The 24,013-nt window shown below is 35.4% G+C and overlaps 1 protein-coding gene across 1 annotated transcript in view; it reads right to left on the bottom strand.

The window, feature by feature from the left end:
- The window catches only part of LOC150097610 (transcriptional adapter 2-beta-like), a 226,707-nt gene that overhangs the window by 177,927 nt on the left and 24,767 nt on the right, over positions 1-24,013 (bottom strand). Inside the window, exon 3 of the mRNA XM_090406959.1 lies at positions 4,810-4,869. Within this exon, the coding sequence (XP_090263085.1) occupies positions 4,810-4,869 (60 nt within the window). The remainder of the gene's footprint in view (positions 1-4,809; positions 4,870-24,013) is intronic.

The following is a 24,013-nucleotide window of genomic DNA, read 5'->3' as shown; positions in this document are numbered from 1 at the left end:
TAAGAATCAGGAACTGGACAATGAGACTTACTTGTGCCTATGGTCCCACAGAAGGTTCTACTAAGATAGAAGTGGAGGAATTTTTTGAGGCTTTAGAAAAAGCCACTGACACAATGAAAAATTGGTCCTTGTTGAGGATCTAAAGAGCAGAGTAGGAAATGATTGTGAGACATACAAAAATATTTTGGAAAAATTTGGAGAAAAGAGCAAAGCTAATAATAATGGCAAATATCTGTTGGATTTCTGCTCAGGACATGGACTGGTTATTACTAACACCATGTTCCAACATAAAAATGTGCCCAAATTCACATGGAGAGAAGAGGCAAGGAATAAGAAAAGTCTCATTGACTATGTTATTGTTGATAGTGATGTTTTCTCCCTGGTGCAGAACACCAGAGTGTACAGAGGATTTGAAATTGGAAGTGATCACTATTTAGTCTTGAGCAGGATAAAATTGAATTTCATATTGAAAAGAATAACATGTAAGAAAGTTTTAAAGCGAATAAAAGTTTAGCAGCTCTCAGATGTGAACTGTAGACTAAAATACACAGATTATTGAAGTAAAAATGAAAGATTTTGAGAACAGGAATCAAACCATGGAGATTCAGTGGCAAACTCTGAAGAAAAGATTGATTAATTCTGCCAGAGAGGCATGTGGTGAGGTTGTCTGTAAGGATAAAAAAATCAGAAATCCCTGGTGGACACGGGAAGTTAAAGAAGCAGTGAAGGAAAAGAAGAAAGCATATCAAAAGTTCCTGTCAAATAAGTCAGCTTGTGCTCTTAGAGAATATAGAGACAAATGCAAGAATGCTAAACACTGTGTAAAACTAGCTAAACAAAAGTCATGGGAGGACTTTGGCAAGAATATAGAAAATAAATATCAAGAAAGTGGCAAAATATTCTGGAGGTTGTTGAAGAAGCTTAGGAATGGAGGAAAGTGTGCTCTAAAAGGAGTTAGAGATGAAAAAGGTGACATGAAAATGGGAGAAAAAGATATCCTTGAAGTATGGAGTAATTACTTTGAAAAACTGCTAAATGAAACAAGCAGTGATGACAGCACAGTGATAAAAAAACACTAACCAGGCATGCAGTCAGGAGTACACATCCATACTTGAAGTAGAAAAAGCCATCAAAGGCTTGAAACGTGGAAAGGCAGCAGGAGTAGATGATATTCAACCAGAAATGCTGAAGTATGGTGGTGTGAGAGTCTTACAGTGGCTGCACTGCATAGTTCAGAAAGCCTGGACAGAGGGACAAATTCCTGATGATTGGAGTAGAGCTCTCATAGTACCCATATATATATAAAAAGGGAAAGAAAACTGCATGTGAGAATTACAGAGGTATTTCCCTACTAAGTGTTCCTGGCAAGATCTATGCAAGTATACTTGAGAAACGGTTGAGAAGAATTGTGGAAGAAAAGCTTGGTGAAGAACAAGCTGGATTCAGGCCAAGCAGAGGCTGTCAGGATCAGATCTTCACTTTACGACAAATAGTCGAGAAAGCATGTGAATATAACAAAGATCTGTATTTAAGTTTTGTCGATTTGGAAAAGGCATATGACAAGGTGCCAAGAGAGAAGCTATTCAATACGCTACAGTTATATGGTGTCAATGGGGCATTATATCAAGCAATATTTAGTCTTTATTTGAGTTGTAAGTCAGCAGTTAGAATTGAAGGAAGTACAGGAAGATGATTTAATGTTAAATCTGGTGTGAGACAAGGATGTACATTATCCCCCTCTGTTATTCATTATCTATATGGATCACATTATGAAGGAAAGTGGTATTAAACATGGTATCAAACTTGGAGATGTTAATGTCGGCTCTTTGCTTTATGCGGATGATGTTATACTTCTAAATGAATCCGCTACAAGTCTGCAAGATTCTCTGACTAAATTGAATAACTGTTGTAATAGATATGGTATGAAGGTCAGCAATAAAAAGACAAAGACAATGAAAATAGGCAGAATCATTGAAAATGTCAACTGTGTTGTGAATGGAGAACCTGGGCAACAAGTAAAACATTTCAGCTACTTAGGCACGATTTTTAGTGAAGATGGTAAATTAAATATGGAAATAGACAACAGAATCAACAAAACTGGTATGGTAGGAAGTCAATTGAATAAATTCATATGGAATAACAGATAAATTAGTCAGAACACTAAATTAGCTGTATACAAGACAGTGTTCAAACCAGTTTTAACTTATGGATCTGAGAGCTGGGTCAGAAGTAAAACACTTGACCAAAGACTAGAGACCGCAGATATGAGAGTCCTGAGAAAGATTAGAGGCCTGAACAGATGGCATCAATGGCAATATCATATTAAAAACGAGGATATTAGGAAAAAACTTGATATTGTCAGCATCCAGGAATGTGTTAGCAGAGCTAATCTCAGGTGGTATGGTCACCTAAACAGAATGGGCGAGGAAAGATTAGCAAAACAAGTGTTCTCTGCCAGGTTGGCAGCAACACGATCCAGAGGAAGACCAAGATATAGGTGGATTGATACGGTACAAAGTGCCTTAGACGATAGAAATATAAGATCTGATAATGTTGGAGTCTTGACAAGTAACAGACTGATTTGGAGGAAAATTGTAGATAGGAAGTTAGTAATGATGTAATTTTTTTTTCATGTGGTACTATCATATCCTGTACACCCCTTGTGGGTACATGGCAGGAATTTGATGATGATGATGAACTCCATTTTGTTTTCTTTCACAAATAAGACTTTTTTGAGTTGTAGGACGGATAATCTATAGAGTTAGGAGTATTATGTCGATTCAGCAGATTGCAGTTAAGTCAAATGAGCTAATTATCTGCATTTTATTGTCATCGAGAACATTTCCTTTCATTTTGTTGTTTGTTCATTACGTCATATTGTTACGTTAATCCCCCCCCACACACACACAAAATGCTGGAAGTCTATTACTCCCATTAGTAGCGTGGTTTAAGAATAGTGTTTAGGCTTTAATCAAACAAGGTTGGGTTAACCAATCTCTGAGAAGTATAAGGATTTTGCAAGGGGCCCCACATAACCATTATTCACATAATATAATACCTATCATATCTCTCCTTAAACTTGTTCACTGACAAAGCACTCATGATTGGATAATTGTTTTCTCCTGTCCTTCTCATGTTGTCACAAGAAACATAAGGATACCAAATATTAGGAAAGTTTTTGGTATGTAAAATAGCTTCCAGATCAAATAAATCAGTTGACTGTTAAGAGCAGAAGATAATTATCTACAGTTTTAGCATGCACCCGTTTATTTACACACACACACACACAGTTGACACTTAAGAATGCTGGTTTGAATTGCATGGGTCCACTTTCATGCTGTTTTTTTTTTTTTTTTTTTTTGAATAAATATATTGGAAAAAAAAACTCGCAGACAAACCCGTAGCTTAGAAATATTGAAAAAATTAAGAAAAAGTTAGGTATATCAAGAATGCATAAAAATATATGTAAATACTAGTCCATTTTATCATTTACTACCATGAGGTATACACAAATCTATTATAAAAAGTTAAAATTTATCAAAACTTATGCAAACAAACACTTACAGACCATACATCCCCATTTGCAGTCGAGAGAAATGTAAACAAATGTAAAGATGTAGTATTAAATCATAACTGCAGAAAATAAACTTATTAATTAGTTAGTGTAATCATTAGCATAAAATAAAAATTTTCTAATGATTCATTCATTAATGTATAAGCTAGGCTACTGCATAGCAATTGTATTGATTGCATCAGGCTACCATATTTGCAAATAAATATAATTAATTTCTTTTTCACATTACCTTTTCATTTTTGATGTCTAGTGTTAGTAATATGTTAACATCTACAGTGTTTTGTATCATAGACAATATTTATGTAGGTACTGACAGACATACGATTCATCTTATAAACAGATGACATAAACTTACAGTACAGTACTGTAAATGTATTTTCACTTCCTTATGATTTCCTTTTCTCTAGCTTACTTTATTATAAGAATATAGTATATAATACACATAACATAGAAAATATATGTTAACTGTTTATGTTATCTGTCAACAGCAAGTTATAGTAAAGTTTTTTTTTTTTTTTGGGGGGGGGGGTGTTAAAAGTTATATGTGGATTTTCGAATGATGGGGGGCACCCCTAACCCCTATGTTGTTTAAGGGTCAACAGTATATACACTCATTTTATTACTACACCCCCCCCCCATGGAGTCGGCAGACTCATCATGGGCGATTCATTCAATTGACAACATATTTATCATATGAATTGTAAAATCCTTAACACTCTCTGCATAACCAAAATATTCTGGTAATGTGTTCCATTCATTCACAATTCACCATGTAAAAAATCTACTTCTCACACCCTTCTTTACTGCACTGTTACATAACTTGCATGGATGGTCTCTGTTTTTTCCCCTTTCACCCTATTTATAATCCTCTCTGAATTAATCTAATAAAATCCTCTCACTAGCTTAAATGTCTATCATATCACCTATTTTCTCATATCCACCAAATTTTGCAATCCTTCAACCTCTCTCTATATCTAACCTCCCTGATATAGTCTTAGTTATCTGTCTCTGGACTCTCAAATGTTTCCACATCACAATGAAAATCAGCTACCCAAATCTGAACACAATAGTCCAAGTGTGGTCTGACTAGTGCTTTATATAATGGCACATCTACCTCCTCATCCCTACATATTAGTGTATTTCTTATCATAGCAGCACTACAATATATATATATCATTAATAATGCACTTTCCAAAGTCATAACCAAATGTAGAAATATATGTAAGATTACTTACCACTAAAAAATACTTATGTCTGTTTTTATGCTTTCCAAGTTCAGCTCCACAGGCAAAACACTATGGAGAAATAAGATAGTGTTTAACTGAAGCTTAAAATTATTAACAAATTTAAAATTATTAATACATAAAAAAATTACTGAAGAGAGATTTTTTTCAATACTTCTGGATATATATATATATATATATATATGACATTTTAAGGGAAAAAAAGATCTTAACTTCATTTATTATGAAACAAAAAAAAAAGGATCAAGAATAGTGTTTAGGCTTTAATCAAACAAGGTTGGGTTTAACCAATCTCTGAGAAGTGTAAGGATTTTGAAAAGGGCCCCACATAACCATTATTCACATAACATAATACTATCATATCTCTCCTTAAACTTGTTCACTAACAAAGCACTCGTGATGGGATAATGGTTTTCTCCTGTCCACATGTACTGAAAAATTTGTTCAATATCCCCTCAAAATCTTTTAAATAATTTATATGTTTCAATCATCTTCTCATCTTGATCTATCAAATGTAACTAACAAACCTTATCCCAGTCAATCCTCATAAAAGATCTCTCCAAAGTCATCATCTTGGTTATTCACTTTTGGATCCTCTACAATGCTTCTACAACTGACAGACATAAAGCAACATGATCTGCTAATTCAACAAACCACAACTAGTAATTTTCATCTGTTGCAAAACTCGGGATTACCACTATGCTAGATAAGCCCAGTTTGATAAACAGTGCAATATTATTACGAAAGCAACTGAAAAAGTCTATTTATCACAATAACAGTTAATATTAATACTAATTAAGATATCATATGCAAAATTATGTAACATAACATTTCATTTACAAATTGAGATGATAATATATATATAATAATCCATACAATACTATTTTGTATAGAGTGTTATTTTATTCGCCAAAATACATAGAAGACAGAATGTCTGATTATCTGAAATATATGTCACCAGTCAGCTTACCTAAGTTTTTATATGCTGTCCATAATGCCCAAAATAGAATATTCACAATACCATTATCATGATCAAAATGCATACAGATTCAAATTTAATTTACAATTTCAATTAAAATAAACTTTCTGCCATTACAAAGAGTGCATCTAATGTGACTAAAGGCGGGGACCTTTCCTTAAGTTATAATACAAATTTTAGGATATATCAGAGCTGGGAAGCATTCATTTAATGTATACACCAGAGTTTAACTCTACTATGACCAGAACAATAATACTTAATAAATCACTTCAAGCTGAGTTCATATTTCTCTCCCCTGCAAACCATGACTGATTTTCTTCAGGTGAAGGAAATCATTGCTACATTTCAAAATAGAACATAATTAGACAATTTACTGACAAAGTGGACGACAGTGAAGAACAGCAGCAACCAGAGAGCTAGAAAAATTAATTGAATCCTGATTAGGAAGAATTTTCATCACAAGGACTAATTATGATAGAGGTCAGAAACAAGCACAAACAGCATATGGAGAAAAAGTTGTTCCTATTCACATTATACCACTAGCTAAACATTTAAAAAATGGCATTAAAATATTTTTCTATATAATAACAATGGAAAAGATATGACAGAATTAGACAACGTTTTCTTTGAAATAATATTCAGTATTAGAGTAAATGAATAAAATTTGGTCTATACTGCAGATAATATGGTTTACTTATTCTCATTTATATTATTTCATATATTTCAAACTGTTTTGTTTAATCACTAAAAATAATTTAAAACATAACTGCAATCACTCAACAGATTTTGGAAATGTCCTTAAATGCTATATTTTATTAAATTCCATATAGCCAAAGCTGTTATTTTGGATCATTTCAAATCACTTTCCTAACTTCACCACTAAAAATGCTCTAATTTTAACCAAAATTGATATAACAAAAATTTTAGAAAAAATTCCAAAACACAAGCCGACCAAATTGTATTCCTATTGGTTAAACTAAAATACAAAATGATGGTACAACATGACAAAATTTCATGCCGGCTGGGGCGTCACCCGGTTAAACAAGGCCCCTGTTTTTTTTGCCAGGGAACCAGGGCGAACAGCAAAAAGTCAGCTACTGGAACAAATCTGAAAACACACCCCAACTCAACATCACCAGAGTTAAAGATCGGTAATATCAACATAAGAAGTCTGAATGGCAAAGAAATGGAGCTAGCTGAGAAATTAGATAAGTACCAGGTCGACATAATAGGGGTGACTGAAACAAAAAAGACAAAAACTGGTGAGATCTTTCTGAGCAATAAATACAAAATGTTATATTCAGGCAATGACAATCAAGGAAAAGAAGGAGTAGTCATAGTATTCAACACAAAATACGAGGCTAATCTTCTTGAATGGCAGTCAGTCTCAAGTAGAGTAATGTGGGCAAATATGAGAATGGGGAACTGGACAATGAGACTTATTTGTGCCTATGGTCCCACAGAAGGTTCTAATAAAGTAGAAGTGAAGGAATTTTTTGATGGTTTAGAAAAAGCAACTGACATAATGAAAAAGGAAATGTTGGTCCTTGTTGGGGATCTAAATAGCAGAGTAGGAAATGATTGTCAGATATACAAAAATATTTTGGGAAAATTTGGAGAAAAGAGAAAAGCTAATAATAATGGCAAATAGCTGTTGGATTTCTGCTCAGGACATGGACTGGTTATTATTAACACCATGTTCCAACAAAAAAATGTGCACAAATTCACATGGAGAGAAGAGGCTAGGAATAAGAAAAGTCTCATTGACTACCTTATTGTTGATAGTGATGTTTTCTCCCTGGTGCAGGACACCAGAGTGTACAGACGATTTGAAATTGGAAGTGATCACTATTTAGTCTTGAGCAGGATAAAATTGAATTTCATATCGAAAAGAATGACATGTAAGAAAGTTCTAAAGCAAATAAAAGTTGAGCAGCTCTAAGATGTGAACTGTAGACTAAAATACACAAAGATTATTGAAGGAAAAATGAAAGAGTTTGAGAACAGGAACCAAACCATGGAGATTCAGTGGCAAGCCTTGAAGAAAAATCTGACTGATTCAGCTAGAGAGGGATATGGTGAAGTTGTCTGCAAGGATAGAAAACTTAGAACTCCATGGTGGACACAGGAAGTTAAAGAAGCAGTGAAGGAAAAGAAGAAATCATATCAAAAGTTCCTGTCAAATAAGTTAGCTTGTGCTCTTAGAGAATACAGAGACAAATGTAAGAAAGCTAAACAGTGTGTAAAAGTAGCGAAACAAAAGTCATGGGAGAACTTTGGCAAGAACATAGAAAATAAATATCACGAAGGTGGCAAAATATTCTGGAGGTTGTTCAAGACGCTTAGGAATGGAGGAAAGAGTGCTGTAAAAGGAGTTAGAGATGATAAAGGTGAAATGAAAACAGGAGAAATAGATATCCTTGAAGTATGGAGTAATTACTTTGAAAATTTGCTAAATGAAACAAGCAGTGATGACAGCACAGTGATAAAAAACACTGACCAGGCATGCAGTCAGGAATACATATCCATACTTGTATTCCTGAAGTAGAAGAAGCCATCAAAAGCTTGAAACGTGGAAAGGCAGCAGGAGCAGATGATATTCAACCAGAAATGCTGAAGTATGGTCGTATAAGAGTCTTACAGTAGCTGCACTGCATAGTTCAGAATGGCTGAACAGAGGGACGAATTCCCAATGATTGGAGTAGAGCTCTCATAGTACCTATATATAAAAAGGGAAATAAAACTAAATGTGAGAATTACAGAGGTATATCCCTATTGAGTGTTCCTGGTAAGATATATGCAAGTATACTTGAGAAACGGTTCAGAAGAATTGTGGAAGAAAAGCTTGGTGAAGAACAAGCTGGATTCAGGTCAAATACAGGCTGTCAGGATCAGATCTTCACTCTATGATAAATAGTGGTGAAATCATGGGAATATAACAAAGATCTGTATTTAAGTTTTATCGATTCGGAAAAGGCATATTACAAAGTGCCAAGAAAGAAGCTATTCAATACCAAACAGTTATATGGTGTCGATGGGGCATTATATCAAGCAATACTTAGCCTTTATTTGAGTTGTAAGTCAGCAGTTAGAATTGAAGGAAGTACAGGAAGATGGTTTAATGTTAAATCTGGTGTGAGACAAGGATGTACATTATCCCCTCTGTTATTCATTATCTATATGGATCACATTATGAAGGAAAGTCGTATTAAACATGATATCAAAATTAGAGATGTTAATGTCAGCTCTTTGCTTTATGCGAACGTTGTTATACTTCTAAATAAATCCACTACAAGTCTGCAAGATTCTCTGACTAAATTGAATAACTGTTGTAATAGATATGGTATGAAGGTCAGCAATAAAAAGACAAAGACAATGAAAATAGGCAGAATCATTGAAAATGTCAACTGTGTTGTGAATGGAGAACCTGTGCAACAAGTAAAACATTTCAGCTACTTAGGCATGAATTTTAGTGAAGATGGTAAATTAAATATGGAAATAGACAACAGAATCAACAAAGCTGGTATGGTAGGAAGTCAATTGAATAAATTCATATGGAATAAGAGAGAAATTAGTCGGAACACTAAATTAGCTGTATACAAGACAGTGTTCAAACCAGTTTTAACTTATGGATCAGAGAGCTGGCTCTGAAGTAAAACACTTGGCCAAAGACTAGAGACCGCAGATATGAGAGTCCTGAGAAAGATTAGGGGCGTGAACAGATGGCATCAATGGCAATATCATATTAAAAACGAGAATATTAGGAAAGAACTTGACATTGTCAGCATCCAGGAATGCGTTAGCAGAGCTAATCTCAGGTGGTATTGTCACTTAAACAGAATGGGTGAGGAAAGATTAGCAAAACAAGTGTTCTCTGCCAAGTTGGCAGGTAAACGACCCAGAGGAAGACTAAGATATGTGGATTGATACGGTACAAAGTGCCTTAGACGATAGAAATATAAGATCTGGTAATGGAGTCTTGACAAGTAACAAACTGATTTGGAGGAAAATTGTAGATAGGAAGTTAGTAATGATGTAAATTTTTTATGTAGTACTATCATATCCTGTACATCCCTTGAGGGTACATAGCAGGAATTTGATGATGATGATGATAAAGCCAGCAGCTTGCCGAAAAGTTGCACTTCATTTAGCTCAAGTGTAAAAATTTCAGCAAAAGTCACGATGTGTTATCAATATGAAGCATGCATGAAGGGGTCACGTGAAAAATATTTGCTAGCGACGATAGTTCCCCCAAATTGTGCCATTTGCCTTTGCATTTTCAGTCGCCCACAGCAGTCATTCTTTAACAATATATGAAAACAGCTACATTATTCTTGAATAAACTTATTGATACAAGCTCTTTCAAAACCTAAACAATTATAAATTTATAAGGGTAATTTTTTTCTTTTAAAAAATTGTCTTTACAATTTTTTTTTATTTATTTTTTATTTTTAACAAACAGAATCCTGTGTTTAATCACTGAGTTCAAAATCTAGAAACCACAAAGTTGAGAACGAAAATCGCCAGTTTAGCATAAGATAGACATGGGACTATTTTTTTACTTGCATAAAAGACAATGTTGTTGCTTGACATTCTGTTCTCAATGAATATAACATAAGAGACATTATAGAACTAAACACTCTTTAAAATTTGACAATTTGCAAGGACCGTTGCACAAAGACAAAATGAATCAACTACAAAAAAATCTTAAACAACAACAAAATGTATTTAGAGCTGCTCAGATACTGCAGTTAATGCAATAATTCAAATTTTGACAAAGAGAATAAAATCATTCTCTGATGGAGAAATAGTAAAAGAATGCTTACTAGCCGTAGCAGCAAATATCGCTTTCCCTTATAAAAAATGTATAATTTTGAAAATTAGCTTGTCGCGATTTACAATCACAAGAAGGATTGACGATCTTTCTCAAAGTATTGAGAAAATTTTGCAGGGACATATGTCTAAGTTTGAATGGATTTCTTTGGATTTGAATGAAAGTTGCGATATTAGTGATACAGCACAACTTGCTGTCTTTTTGAGAGGAACAGATTCTAGTTTTAATATTACTGAAGAATTTGCATCTTTAGTTCGACTGAAAGGAAATACCCGGAAAAGATATATACAGGGAATTGAAAACTGTTCTTAATCAATTAAATATCCCAATAAAAAAAGTCATCGGTATAACAGCAGATGGAGCTCGAGCCATATCTAGTATGAATGTTGGTCTGTCGGGATTATTAACCAGAGACATAAAAAGATTAACAGGATGCGAAATAATTATTTTTCATGGCATTTTGCACCAAGAAAATATAAGTGCAAAAGTTTTGAAAATGTCCAATGTTGTTCCACTGATCATTAAAATTGTAAATTTTATTAGATCTTGAGGACTGAATCATCGCAAATTTAAGAAATTTTTGAGAGATATGGAAAGCAAATATGGTGACATCCTTTTTAACACCGAGGTTCGATGGTTAAGTCACAGCACAATGCTTAAGCATATGTATGATTTGAAGAGCAAAATTCAGCTATTCTTAGAGATGAAAGACAACCCATTTCAGAATTTAATGACAAGGACTGGATGTGAGACTTGCATTTTGCGTTGACTTTACTCAACATTTGAATGAATTAAATGCAACTCTTCAAGGACAGAACAAACTTATTAATGAAATGTTCGATAAAATAAGTCTTTGAAAATAAACTAAAAATTTGGAATTGGCAACTGAAATTAATAATATGGCTCATTTTCCAATTTTGAGAAAAGAAAATCCACCTGAAACAAAAAATTATGCAGAAAATACAGAGACTACAAGATGAATTCAGTTCGTGGTTCAAAAAACTTGATATTTTCTCATCACCCTTTAATATAGATGTTGAAAGGTTTCCCGAAGAATTTCAAATGGAAATAATTGATTTGCAAAGCACCACTGAACTAAGATATAAGTTTCAAAATGTTAGTCATTGACTTTTATAAGAGTTACTTTCGAACTAATAAATTTCCATTGCTGGCTACCCATCCCAGGCAAATAATGAGTTTCTTTGGTAGTACTTATCTGTGTGAACAACTCTTTTCAAAAATAAAAATTGTAAAAAATGATTGTTGAAATCGTCTTGATGACATGACTAAAAAATTGCATTAGTTGCAATTTCAAACATACCTCCCAATATTGAAAAGCTTGTTAATGACAAAGAGCCAAATATCTCATTAATTAAATTTCAGCAGCTATTTAATTTCTTTTGATTAAAAAATTATGCATGTATACTTGTGTATATATTGAAAGTATTACTAATAAAAAGTAAATCAAATTACAAAAAAAAATTCATTGTACTATCTTGAAAATAACAAATTCCACCCCATAAATTAAAATTTTTTGATTAATATATTAAAGTATTTAATACTGTGTTCGTTGTGGCCCATATGGAATATTAGGTTTTCAATTGTGGCCCACTGAAGAACAAAGGTTGCTCATCACTGGTTTAGATGATAAATGCCAGTCTGGTTGAGGGATTAGCATATCAGTTTTCCAACCAACAGGCTCCAGTCTGCTGGATGGAGCAGTAGAGAAATAATCGCGCCACCTAAAGACAATTACAGACATCAGACCTCCAGGTTATTGTATAGAGAGAAGAAAGACAATTACAAACATCCTGCCCATGAGCATGAATTTCATCAAGCATACAAGCCCCCACTTACTGGAAGCCTGAAGTAACTTGAAAAAGCTCCATGTTTGTTCTCAAGAGCAGGGTTTTCAGATTATGAGAAATATATATATATATATATATATTTCCATTTTCCATCAATGGCTCTAACAGGCACTTAAGTGCCCATGGCATTCTTAGTATCCTTGAATTTCCTAACCGTAATATGAGGATAAGGCAGTGACCCCTATGCCTCTAAGTATTCTTGTCTATAAATTGCATGTGTTCTCTGGCCAGTTTGCCTGTTCCGAGGGGAAAAAAAAACGAGTTTCCAGGAACCGCATCCAGGTCTTTCCAAACAAATCGCTTCATCAATACTGACTGAGCTACTGACACACACACACACTCTCTCTCTCTCTCTCTCTCTCTCTCTCTCTATATATATATATATATATATAATTAATAAAATAGAAATCTCTATTTTATTAATCTAGACCACCCACAGTACTATGCACTACAGATTTACAACCTTTTCCTGGTTGGAGTCACATTAAAAAAAATATTGTCATCTGATGTGAGACATAAATATCTTTATCAAAGTCCTAGCATAGCTTGCAAAGTTCTATGTTTGGTCTATAGAGTAGGATTCCAGATTTATGACCCTTAGCCCACTAAAAAGGTTTATTTTACATGGATGTGATTCACATTTTAAAAAAATTATATATAATGAAGTAAACAATTGAAGCAAATTGGAGGAATGCTGCCTGTGTTGTTAAGACATACTACTTATTAGAAATCTCGATAGACAAATATATTATTGTCTATCAAGATATTGTCTATCGAGTGGCAATATCTCACATTTGTGAGATATTGCCACTTTATTAGGAATATACCTCCCTATTTAGGAAAATAGACTGTTCCTGAAGGCACTGAGTGACGTGGTTGCAGTTTGTTACATATAAATCGGATGACTGTCTTATATTTATATAAGTCATCCGAATGTGTTTTTGTTTGTTTGTTTCGTGTTTTCTGGATGCATCAGAATGGGTAAAAGATCTTAAGTGACTGTCAACATGGTATGATTGTTGATGCCAGATGTGCCAGTGCCAATATCTCACAAATGTCTACTCTTCTGGACTTTTCACACACGAGTGTGTAGCAGTGTATAAACCAAATAACATCAATCCAATGGTAGTCAGAAACAGGTCAATAATGCACAAAGTCAGAGAAGAGTGGCAAGAACTGTAATATGTGACAGGAGAGTAACAACCAGTCAAATCACGGCTCAGTACAATAGTGGTCAGAACATCTCTGAGCACATTGTTCGTCTCATGTTTTCAAGGATGGGATGTGCCCAGCAAGACAATGCACCATGCCACAAAGCATGTAGCATGCTGAAGTAGTTCTAGGAACATGACAGTGAGTTTTCTTACTTCAGTGCCCAGACTCTGAGAATAGGTGGAACGAGCAGTTCGCAGTAACATGCCACCATCCAATTTACAATAATTGGGTGATGCCATTGTAACATGGACAAACATCTCAGAGTAACGTTTAAGACACTTAGTTGAATCAGTGTCACAGAGAATACAGACCATTCTTAAGGTAATAAAAAGAGGGTCCTACTCATTATTAAATGTAGTTCCTAATAAAGTGGCCACTCAGTGTATATTTTTATTTTTAATGATAATTCCATGCACAAAAAAAGTTTGAAAACCTATCATACATTAATACAAATGAAAGGCTGATGGTCACATAATCTAGAATCCCTGTTCTAGAGACCAACCAGAGAACTTTCATAAGCCACTTCATGCTTCCAGTAAGCGTGGTGGTGGTGTCACATGTAATACTGAAATTCATTTACTATCTAAAGATATCCAGTGGGAATTGAACATGTGACCATTTGGTTAGCACAGAAAAGGCATCCACTCAGCCATGACTGGCAAACATGCTTTATTATTATTGTACAGGAACCTCCATGGAGTCTGAAAACTCATCAAAAGACTTTTTTTTTATTATCATATATTTCATAATATTCTTATCTTGTATATGAAAATACGATGCAAATCATGAAATGCAATAATAGAAGTGAGATGTAGCTTTAACAGAACAAAGGAGGACTATATAGCCACACACACATATGATTTAACTAATGTACATCTGTACAAGCATTGGTGCAAATGTAAAAGCTCATAATATAGTAATTGTTTTCAGTAGAGAGAGAGAGAGAGAGATATCAAATTATAGATTAATCAGTATCTCATTGGAATATTGGAAAAGTTGGTTAAGGCCTGCTAAAGAATGGAGGAATAGGAATATGATAAGCTATGCCATCATCAAAGTCCTGATATGTGATCATGGGGCATACAGGATAATATGATAGTGATAAACTTTTCATGCAATACTAACTTCCTATCCTATCATTAATTTTCCTCCAAATTAATCTGTTATCTGTCAGGTCACCCATATTGTCAGATATTATATTTTGATCTTCTAAAGAACTACTCACTGTATCAAGCCAACTAGATCTTGGTCTTCCTCTGTCTTTGTTCTGCAATCTTTGTATCAAATTCCTCTTTGCTAACATTTTCTCTCCTGTTTAAATGACCATATCATCTGAGGTTAACTCTGCTCAATTCCTGACTGCTAACAATGTCAAATCCCTTCCTAATATCCTCATTTTTAATATGATTCTGCCATTGATGTCATCTTTTCATTCCACTAATCTTTCTCAGAACACTCATATCTGTAGTCTACATCTTTGATCTAATGTTTATTTCTATTCCAGCTCTCAGACACCCAAGTTAAAATTAATTTCAATACAGTGTCTTGTACACAGCTACCATTTTGATTAATTTTTCTCTTATTCCATATAAATTTATTCAGTTGATTTTCTATCATAGTCTTCTATATATTGTCTATTTCCATAAATTTGGTCTCTTCACCAAAAATCGTGGCCCAGATAGTTGAAACGTGTTACTTAATCTAGTTTCCATTCAGGATGCAAATGATGACATTGCTGCAAAAAGGTGGCAGCTTCATTTATGGTCAAAAATGGAGTTTTAAGATGCACTGTATGTATTAAAAAAAAAAAAAAAAAAATCGAACAGATTGGTGTAAGAACAAGGCAGCTCCAATAAACCACTGCAAAGTTATAATGATTGTTATAATACTTGCACCGTACAGCTTCACAACTAATATTCATTTCTTGTAAAATATTTCATTGTAATTTTCATAAAATTGTGTTGCATTGATATTTTCTGATATATTCCCATGTAGTAATAAATAGTTTTATAAGAATATTTTGTTACTTACTTTAATCATTTACCTTAGATTAGCATATTTTTATGCAATCTGGTGCAAAAAAAAAAGGGGGGAGGGGCAGTTCCAATTGTGAAATTCATCCAGCTCTGAAGAAAAATGGATTTTACCTTAATAGTGCCCAAACTTGTATTCATATGTACACTATCTACCAATAATTCTCCAGAATTATTGGTAGATAGAATAATCCCTGTTATTTGAGGTTATGGAACATTTTAGGTTTATTAATAACATAAAAACCTGTATACAAATAGTAGGAAGAACATTTCATCATAGCAGTTGAAAGGTGGAAAGGCGACACGACGTGAACTCAGTGACTTCGATACAGGTGTCATCATGGGCTGTCACATTGGTGGCACGTCCAAACGTGCCATTGCCGTTCAACTGGAACATCCAAAATCAATGGTTGGCGATGTGATCAACAAATGGAAACGTTCTAGCATCCCTAGTACAGGAAAACACCCAGGGCGGCTGCCAAAAAAAAAATGACTCGCAGGACAGGAGGATGTTAAAATCACGGTATGCAAAAATTGGCTACAATTGGCACAGACAATCCGTGATGAGTTCCAGAGCACCAGTAACACCATGGTGAGCACTAATACTGTAAAAAAATAACTCCATTTACTGGGTTTCCATGGAAGCGCAGCAGAACACAAGCCAATAACAACAACAACAAACATGGCAGCTTGCCTGGCCTGGTGCAAAGAGCAAGTGAACTAGACAATTGACCAGTGGAAAATGCACTCTGGAGCAATGAATGAAGGTTCACTGTTTGCAGTCTGATGGCAGGATGTGGGCATGGAGAAAGCCTGGTGAACGTTTGTTACCAGTGTTGTACTCACAGTAAAGTTTGGTGGTAGAGGAGTAATGGTGTGCGGTGCATTCAGCTGGTTTGGAGAGGGACCACTGGTCGTTGTCCATGGTTCCATGAAGGGGAACTCGGTACTTTGATATTTTGGATTATCAGGTGCTTCCTATATTATGGAGTTTTTATGGAATAGACCTATGTTACTATCAAGACGACAATACCCCATGCCATAAAGAGATGGGTGTTAAAGACTGTCCAGAGTTCTGACCACAACCCCATCGAACACCTGTGGGATGAACTGGAGAGGCAATTCAGGTCCAGAGCAGCACTTCCCCGATCTGTCGCTGAATTCAGTGCTGCTTTGATAGAGGAATGGAAACAAATTCCACCTGATGTCTGCCACATATTGGTGGAAAGACTCCCTCAAAGGGAAAGGTGCAGGAGGTGATTAAAGTCAAAAGGTGGACATACCAAATATTAGGGTTCACCTGATGGTAAATTGCAAATTGCTAAAGTGTCCAGACAATTATTAGTATATGGTGTCTATTATAAGTTGACAAAAAATTTCAAGTAACAGTCTCTAAAAATATTTGGAATAGTTTTTCCAAAAATTGATAAAATTGGAACTGCCTCCTCCTTTCATTCTAAACCTGCAGACTTACGATTCAAATAAAGACTATTGCTCGCTGTAATATTCATTTACACCTTATAATCGTAGCATTGTGAACAGTTTTTCTCTTAGCAATTTGTCATGTGTCTTTTCCAGATCTACAAAACAAATAGATCATCCCTATTTTCTTAATTTGTCCTAAGCAGCTTGTTCTTTTCCATGAAAATCTGATCCTGGCTCCCTGAAAGGGAAACTTGGAAAAGAACAAGCTTGCAGGAATGCTCAGTATGGAAATTCCTCTGTAATTCTCACATTACTTCCTTTTATTTATTTTTACAGATGGGTGCTATGAGAGTCTACTGTGTGAAGAATACAGGATATTTTCATCGTAACAATCAATCCCAATCTGTGTACTGCTAGACAATGTTCTCCTCCATATTTTTCCACATTTCTCTGTCTGGCCCACAAGAAGCTCCAGTTGTTTACAACTGAATGATGGTTGAGCATATTTTAGACAGATAAAAAAAAAGAATGTGGAGTATTACTAATGAAAGGGTTACCACTTCCTAATGGCTTTGAGACCATTTGATGACGGAATAAGGTGATCAGAAATTTTAACTATTTAGCTAAAATTTCTGATCACTGACAAGAATATGAAGAGAAATTTGTGTTTAGATGAAGGAATGCAGAGGGAGATGTTTCAAATATTCAGGTAGATGAGACTAATAAGTGATTAGCAGGTGATAATGAGAAACTTAACTACTAGAAGCAGAAAAGAACAAGAGCACTGGATTTAGTAATAGCATCTCATACAGGAAAAACAGATGAAGTCATTATGATGCCCAATTGATGAAGTACATGGGAAGTAGCCAGACAAACTACCGAACAAGAGATGTATGGAATTACAGGCAACAGACTGGAGACTTGCCATAGTATGACCAACTGAAGAGAAGAAAAATGCTAATACTTGGAAATTCATTTGAAATCAGTAATCTCAAGTGGTTGCACTAGATATCTCCAAAGCCTCTGACTGGGTCTGGCACAAAGGCCTACTAGGCAAACTACCATCATTCGGTCTGACCCACGACTTCTGTAGGTGGATTGCCAGTTTTCTGTCTGGACGCACACTGTGTGTGATGGTAGATGGCTCCCTATCCTCACACCATTCAATTAATGCTGGGGTCCCACAAGGTTTTGTCCTCTCACCAACCCTGTTCCTGCTGTACATCAACGACCTACTGCAATTGACCTCCAACCCAATACACAGTTTTGCAGATGACGGCACACTACACTCTTCGCTTGCATTTGATAAGCCTTACCCTACACAACTCACCTCATCCTACAGAACATCAACCACCACCACCCTCAACTCCGATCTCCAAGCCATCCTACAATGGGGTTCGGATAACCTCATAAATTTCAACGCCAACAAAACCCAGTTCTGTACTATTTCCCATAAAAAAGAACAACTTTTTCCCAGTATCCTTTTCAATAATACCCAAATTTCCAGACATCCTGAGATCTTGCTCCTCGGAATTACCCTCAACATACCTCTCCTGGCACAAACATATCTCAAACATTGCATCCTCAGCCTCAAAAAAAACTAGGATTTCTCTTCCGCTCAAGACGTTACTTCACCCCTGAACAGCTACTAACATTATACAAGTCACAAATCCACCCAACTATTGAATACTGCTCCCACATATGGGGTGGAGACCTTAAAAGCTCTCTCAAAATGCTCGACTCAATACAGAGAAGGGCAATTCGACTTATCAATGATCCATCCCTTACCAACTCTCTTTCCCCACTTTCACACAGATGTTTGGTCTCTGCAGTAAGTATATTCTACAAACATTTCCATGGGAAATACTTGCATGGTGGAACAGTCTCCCACTTCCTGTGTTTCCCAACGAATATAATTTGAAGTCATTCAAATCAAATGTAAACAAATTCCTCCTTTCCCAACCCACCACCACCCATACACGGTACTAATGTACTATAAGTTGACCAATCAACCTTCTGTGTACGTGCCCAACATATTAAAAAAATAAATAAAAAGTTACAAATAGCAAAGTCAGATTGTATTCCTAGCATTAGGAAGATAAGAGATGAAATGGATGAATCACGGAATTATGTGTGAATTGAAGAGACATGTTACAGAGGAAGCATAACTCTGAAGGTGCTTACATATGTAGCCATACAGACTGCAGATAAGTGTATGAAAAAAGGGAACTTCAGGTAACTTGTTATGTCTATAACAAAATGCCAAGAGCATTAGAAACAAAGTTGTTAAGTTTCTTGCTTTCTGAATACATTATGGCTTAAAATTAATGGCATTAGTGAAAATTGGGTCTCAGTCAGATGTAGTAACTAGAATTAAGTGTGACGAGTACAGTATTTTTAAGAATGACAGATGAGATAGCAGATGGTAATACTGCTAATATCAGATGATTTGAATCCAGTTAGAGTAGAATCTCATGAAAGCAATACTGATGATAATGTTCTGTGTGGCAATTAGTTCAAGGCTAGTGGTGTGAGTTGAGGATAATCAAATGAAATATATGGTGGGATTATTGCTAAAGACCTGGCAGTTCATCTGCTGGAGACAGTTATGCATAACCAAATAACTATAATAGATACTATATGAGTAATCATTATGGATGATATAAACATTGACTGAGTAGTAGAGAAAACTCATTATAAGAATGAAGGAGAATTTATTGAACTGTTTATATACATAAGTGGCCTGAAAAGTTCTCGACCTCAATTATAAATGGCAACAGTATCAGTAAGATTTTTTTTTTCCAAGTTGGTGCATCTATCACATGCATCGATGTGAAATTGCAAATCATTCTATCAAGTAGTTTGATTTATACAGCTGTCGTAAGTCAAAGTGTTGTCTGTATCCCTTGAAATGGATAAAATTGAGTATCGTGCGATTGTAAAATTCTTTGTAAACAAAGATCTAACGCCAAAAAAAATTCACTCAGGCACTCTTCTTCATTTTCGACAATTAAGAAATGGGCTGCCGAGTTTAAATATGGCCGTACCAGCCTTGAAGATGATCCACATGAAGGACGTCTAAAAAGTGTAACAACACCAGAAATCATTGATCAAGTACACGATATGATATTGGATGATAAGTGAGCAGACCAGCGAGTCAAAGTGTGTGTGAAATTGCTCAGACTATAGGCATTCCAAAAGAATGTGTAGGATATATTTTGCATGAAGAATTGCAAATGATAAAGCTTTGCGCAAGATGGGTGCTGCACAGATCAAAAACGCACTCACATGAAAATCTCTGAACAGTGCATGGAGCGTTTTAACAAGAATAAAACTGATTCTGTGCATCGATTTATTACTATGGATGAAATTCACCATTACATACCAGAATCCAAACAGCAGTCAAAAGTTGGTTGTTCAGCGCCAAAGAAGACAAGGTCATGGCATCGGTGTTTTGGGATGCTAAAGGCATTTTGTTTATTATCTTGAAAAGGATAAAACAATAACCGGGGAATATTATTCCAATCTTTTAATCGAACTAGATGAAAAAATTTGTGAGAAAAGACCTGGTTTGCAGAGGAAAAAATCATCTTTTATCAGGATAATGCACAAAGGTGTTTTGGCAATGGGAAAATTAAGAAATCTGCACTATGATTTGTAGGTACATCTGCCCTATTCCCCAGATTTGGCTCCCTCTGTTCCCAAAACTAAAACTCTTCCTCACTAGTCACAATTTTTCTTCGAATCAAGAGGTGATTGCAGCTGCAGAGGAGGTATTTTGCAGATCTTACTGAGAACCACTATAGGGATGGGATAATGGCGCTGGAGCATCGCTGGAATAAATGTATTAGTGTTAAGGGAGATTATGCTGAAAAATAAAAATAATTTTTAAATTATAAATTTGTTTTTTTCATTGTTAGGCCAAGAACTTGTCAGATCACCCACATAATAATACGGAGACGTAGGATATTAGAATGTATACTAAAGTAATATTCAGCTGACATGATTAGGTCCTTGACATGCTTGTATAATTTGAGTCTGAGCTTAGGAAATATCTCACAGAATAGAAAGAATGTACGATAATTTCCGTTGCATAAAAGTGGTGCAAAGATCATGTGTTTAACTGTCATCCTATCAGTATCTCGTGAGCGATTTAGAAGATTTCAGAGAAGCCAGTAAGAACTCGCATACAGAAATATCCCATCTATAAACTTTCTCAAGCAGCATATGAAAGAAGCAACTTCAGGCAAAAGAGTCTTAGTTAAGAATGTGACTATTTTGTCACCAGTTGGTGATAGTGATCGTGATGTATTGACCTGGAAAGCAGCAAATTATGTAGATGTTTCAATTAGTACAAGTTAGTTACATCCTGAGCTACAAAGCCGGAAATTATCAAAAACTCAGGACAATACTATAGTTGGCCCAATGGTATCAGTTACTGTATGGAAAAGATATCAGCATTACATGGAAAGCTTTGAAAAAGTGCTTAAATGAGTGCTTAGAACTTGCATCTGAATGTGTCCCTGAGTTCGAAGAACAAATGATGTGCAAACCTTTTAAGCAAGAGATCCATAAGATGATGATTTGGAAGGAATACTGTGAGAATAAGAGTGACAGGAGTTTTGAAATCTATGAAGAGCAAGCCAAGAAAGTTATGGGAATCATACAAAAAAAAAAAGCAAAGTCTGAATATGAAAAGAAATTGGCAATGCAGGCTAAAGACAACCCAAAAGAATTTTATCATTATGCAGCAAGACAAAAAAAAGAATGTGGAAGAATAACTATTGAATGCAATGTCATTGTTTAAATAATGGGTGTGCACTTCAACTAAGATCTATCAACCTAGTGTATATAACATTAAAGGAAGAGATAAAGGTGTGTGAAGTTGAGACAATCCCCACTGCATAAAGATGGTGTAAAGACTGATGTATTTAACCATTAATCTATCAGTATCTTGCAAGTGATTTCGGAGATTTCAGAGAAGTTAGTAAGAACTTGCATACAGAAATGGTCAATAAACACGCTACACTTTGCAAAGAACTACATGGGGTTTACTGAAGTGGTCATGTCTGAGCAATTTGCTCTTATTTTATAATAATGTTGCAGCTGAATTGGATAAAGGACACTATAATATTGTTGGACTTTGCTAAGGGATTTGATACCACATGCTGCATAAACTGGAGAATATGAGATTGGAAAATAAGCTATTGGCTTGGATAAGTGGACGGCTGATAGACAGGCATTAGAAAGTGGTACATGGAGGTGTGAATCTGCCAGATTCAAGGTGACCAGTGGTGTGCTCCAGTAATCAGCCCTTGGATCATTGTTTAATCTATATAATGGGAAGAGCTGACAAGAAATGTTCAACTGTTTGCTGATGATGCAAAAATAGGCAGAGCAATCAATACTCCTGATATACAGTATTTGAAGAGGCTGGAAGTGTAGGCAAATAATAATGGCTGTCAATTCAATGTTAGTAAGCATATTCGATTCAATGTTAGTTTGCACTTTGGAGTGATGAGATATCCAACAGAATATTATAATGGTGGGATTATGCTTGGAGAAACTGACGCGGCTAGAGATTTTGGAATTATGGTGGATAAGTAACTGAATTACAAGGGTTACAAGCAAAAATTGCAAATAACTCAGAGGATAATTGCAAGTTAAAATAAACATTGACATGTAAGATGCTGGAAATAATTTTGCTTCTTTACAAGGCAAAATGACTTGATATGACTACACTTGGACTACTGTGTGGATATTTGGTTTCCTGGGTTCAAAGAAGCCATGAAAGGCTGTAAAGAAGAGTTACAAAGACTGCCAGGATTATGGAATGTAGATTATGAGGATAGATTGAGAGTACATCGATTGCAGACACTGGTAGATAGACAGAAGAAAGAGAGGTAATATGACAGAAGTCTATAACCTTCTGAGAGGATGTTACAGGATATTGCTGATGACTTTATCATGGAAGTTGAGTTTGCTCTCACAGAATCGTGAGTGAGTGGAACAGTTTACGTGTTAAGATAGTAAGTGCATCCAGCGTGAATGGGTTTAAGAAAAAGGTATGACAGCTGATATGGGTGATGTATGGCCTCTCTCAATGAGTCTGACTGCCTAGAAGTCTGATGATAATATAAAGAACAAAGTATCAGTAGCAGAGCCTCAATAGATCAGCCATTATAGATGAAGCCCTTTGGTCAGAAAGACCTGGGTTCGATTCCAGTCAGTGACATGAGAAACCTTTACCTGGTCTCTTTTGATTAAAAGTGAGTTAGCCAGTCTCATACGGAGGTAGGTTTTTTTCGTCCCCCAGAAACCACCCCGTGAACACATGCATCTACAGACATAGGACACACCGGGAGGCATAGGGCTAACCACCTTATCTTCAAGACGGTTGTGGTTGCAAGAAATAAAAAACCTTGACACCATAAAAGGTAGAAGAGGAGGATTGAGAAAGAAGGTATCAATAGCAGCATAAGGAGGACAAGGTGCAGGCAAAGGAGAAATTGGCATATGAAAGGAGAATGGCAGAGGCAGCAAAATGAAATCCTACAGAATTCTATTATGGTTCTTGAAGTTCTAGTCAAGATGCCCAATGAGTATTGGGCATCTTGCCTGTGGGTAAGATGACGGTATAAGATGCTCGAATTTCAAGATTTTGAAGTGTTTGAAATTTGAAGTAAACTTGATGTTATTAAGCTCTGGGACTAGATGGGATATCACCATATATATTAATGGTCTCAAACTACAGATTAGTTTGTGTATCAGGTGTTGTGTTGATGAGGAACGCAAGAGAGGTGGTTCCACCTTTCTAGCATGGGTTTGTCAAGGAGAAACC

Source organism: Typopeltis vanoorti, chromosome 17 (genome assembly GCF_054136105.1).
Source record: "Typopeltis vanoorti isolate ZY-2024b chromosome 17, IOZ_Tvanoo_1.0, whole genome shotgun sequence".
NCBI classification, from domain to species: domain Eukaryota; kingdom Metazoa; phylum Arthropoda; class Arachnida; order Uropygi; family Thelyphonidae; genus Typopeltis; species Typopeltis vanoorti.
The sequence above is the reverse complement of the archived record's forward strand: the minus strand, read 5'-3'. Positions and strand labels throughout refer to the sequence as shown.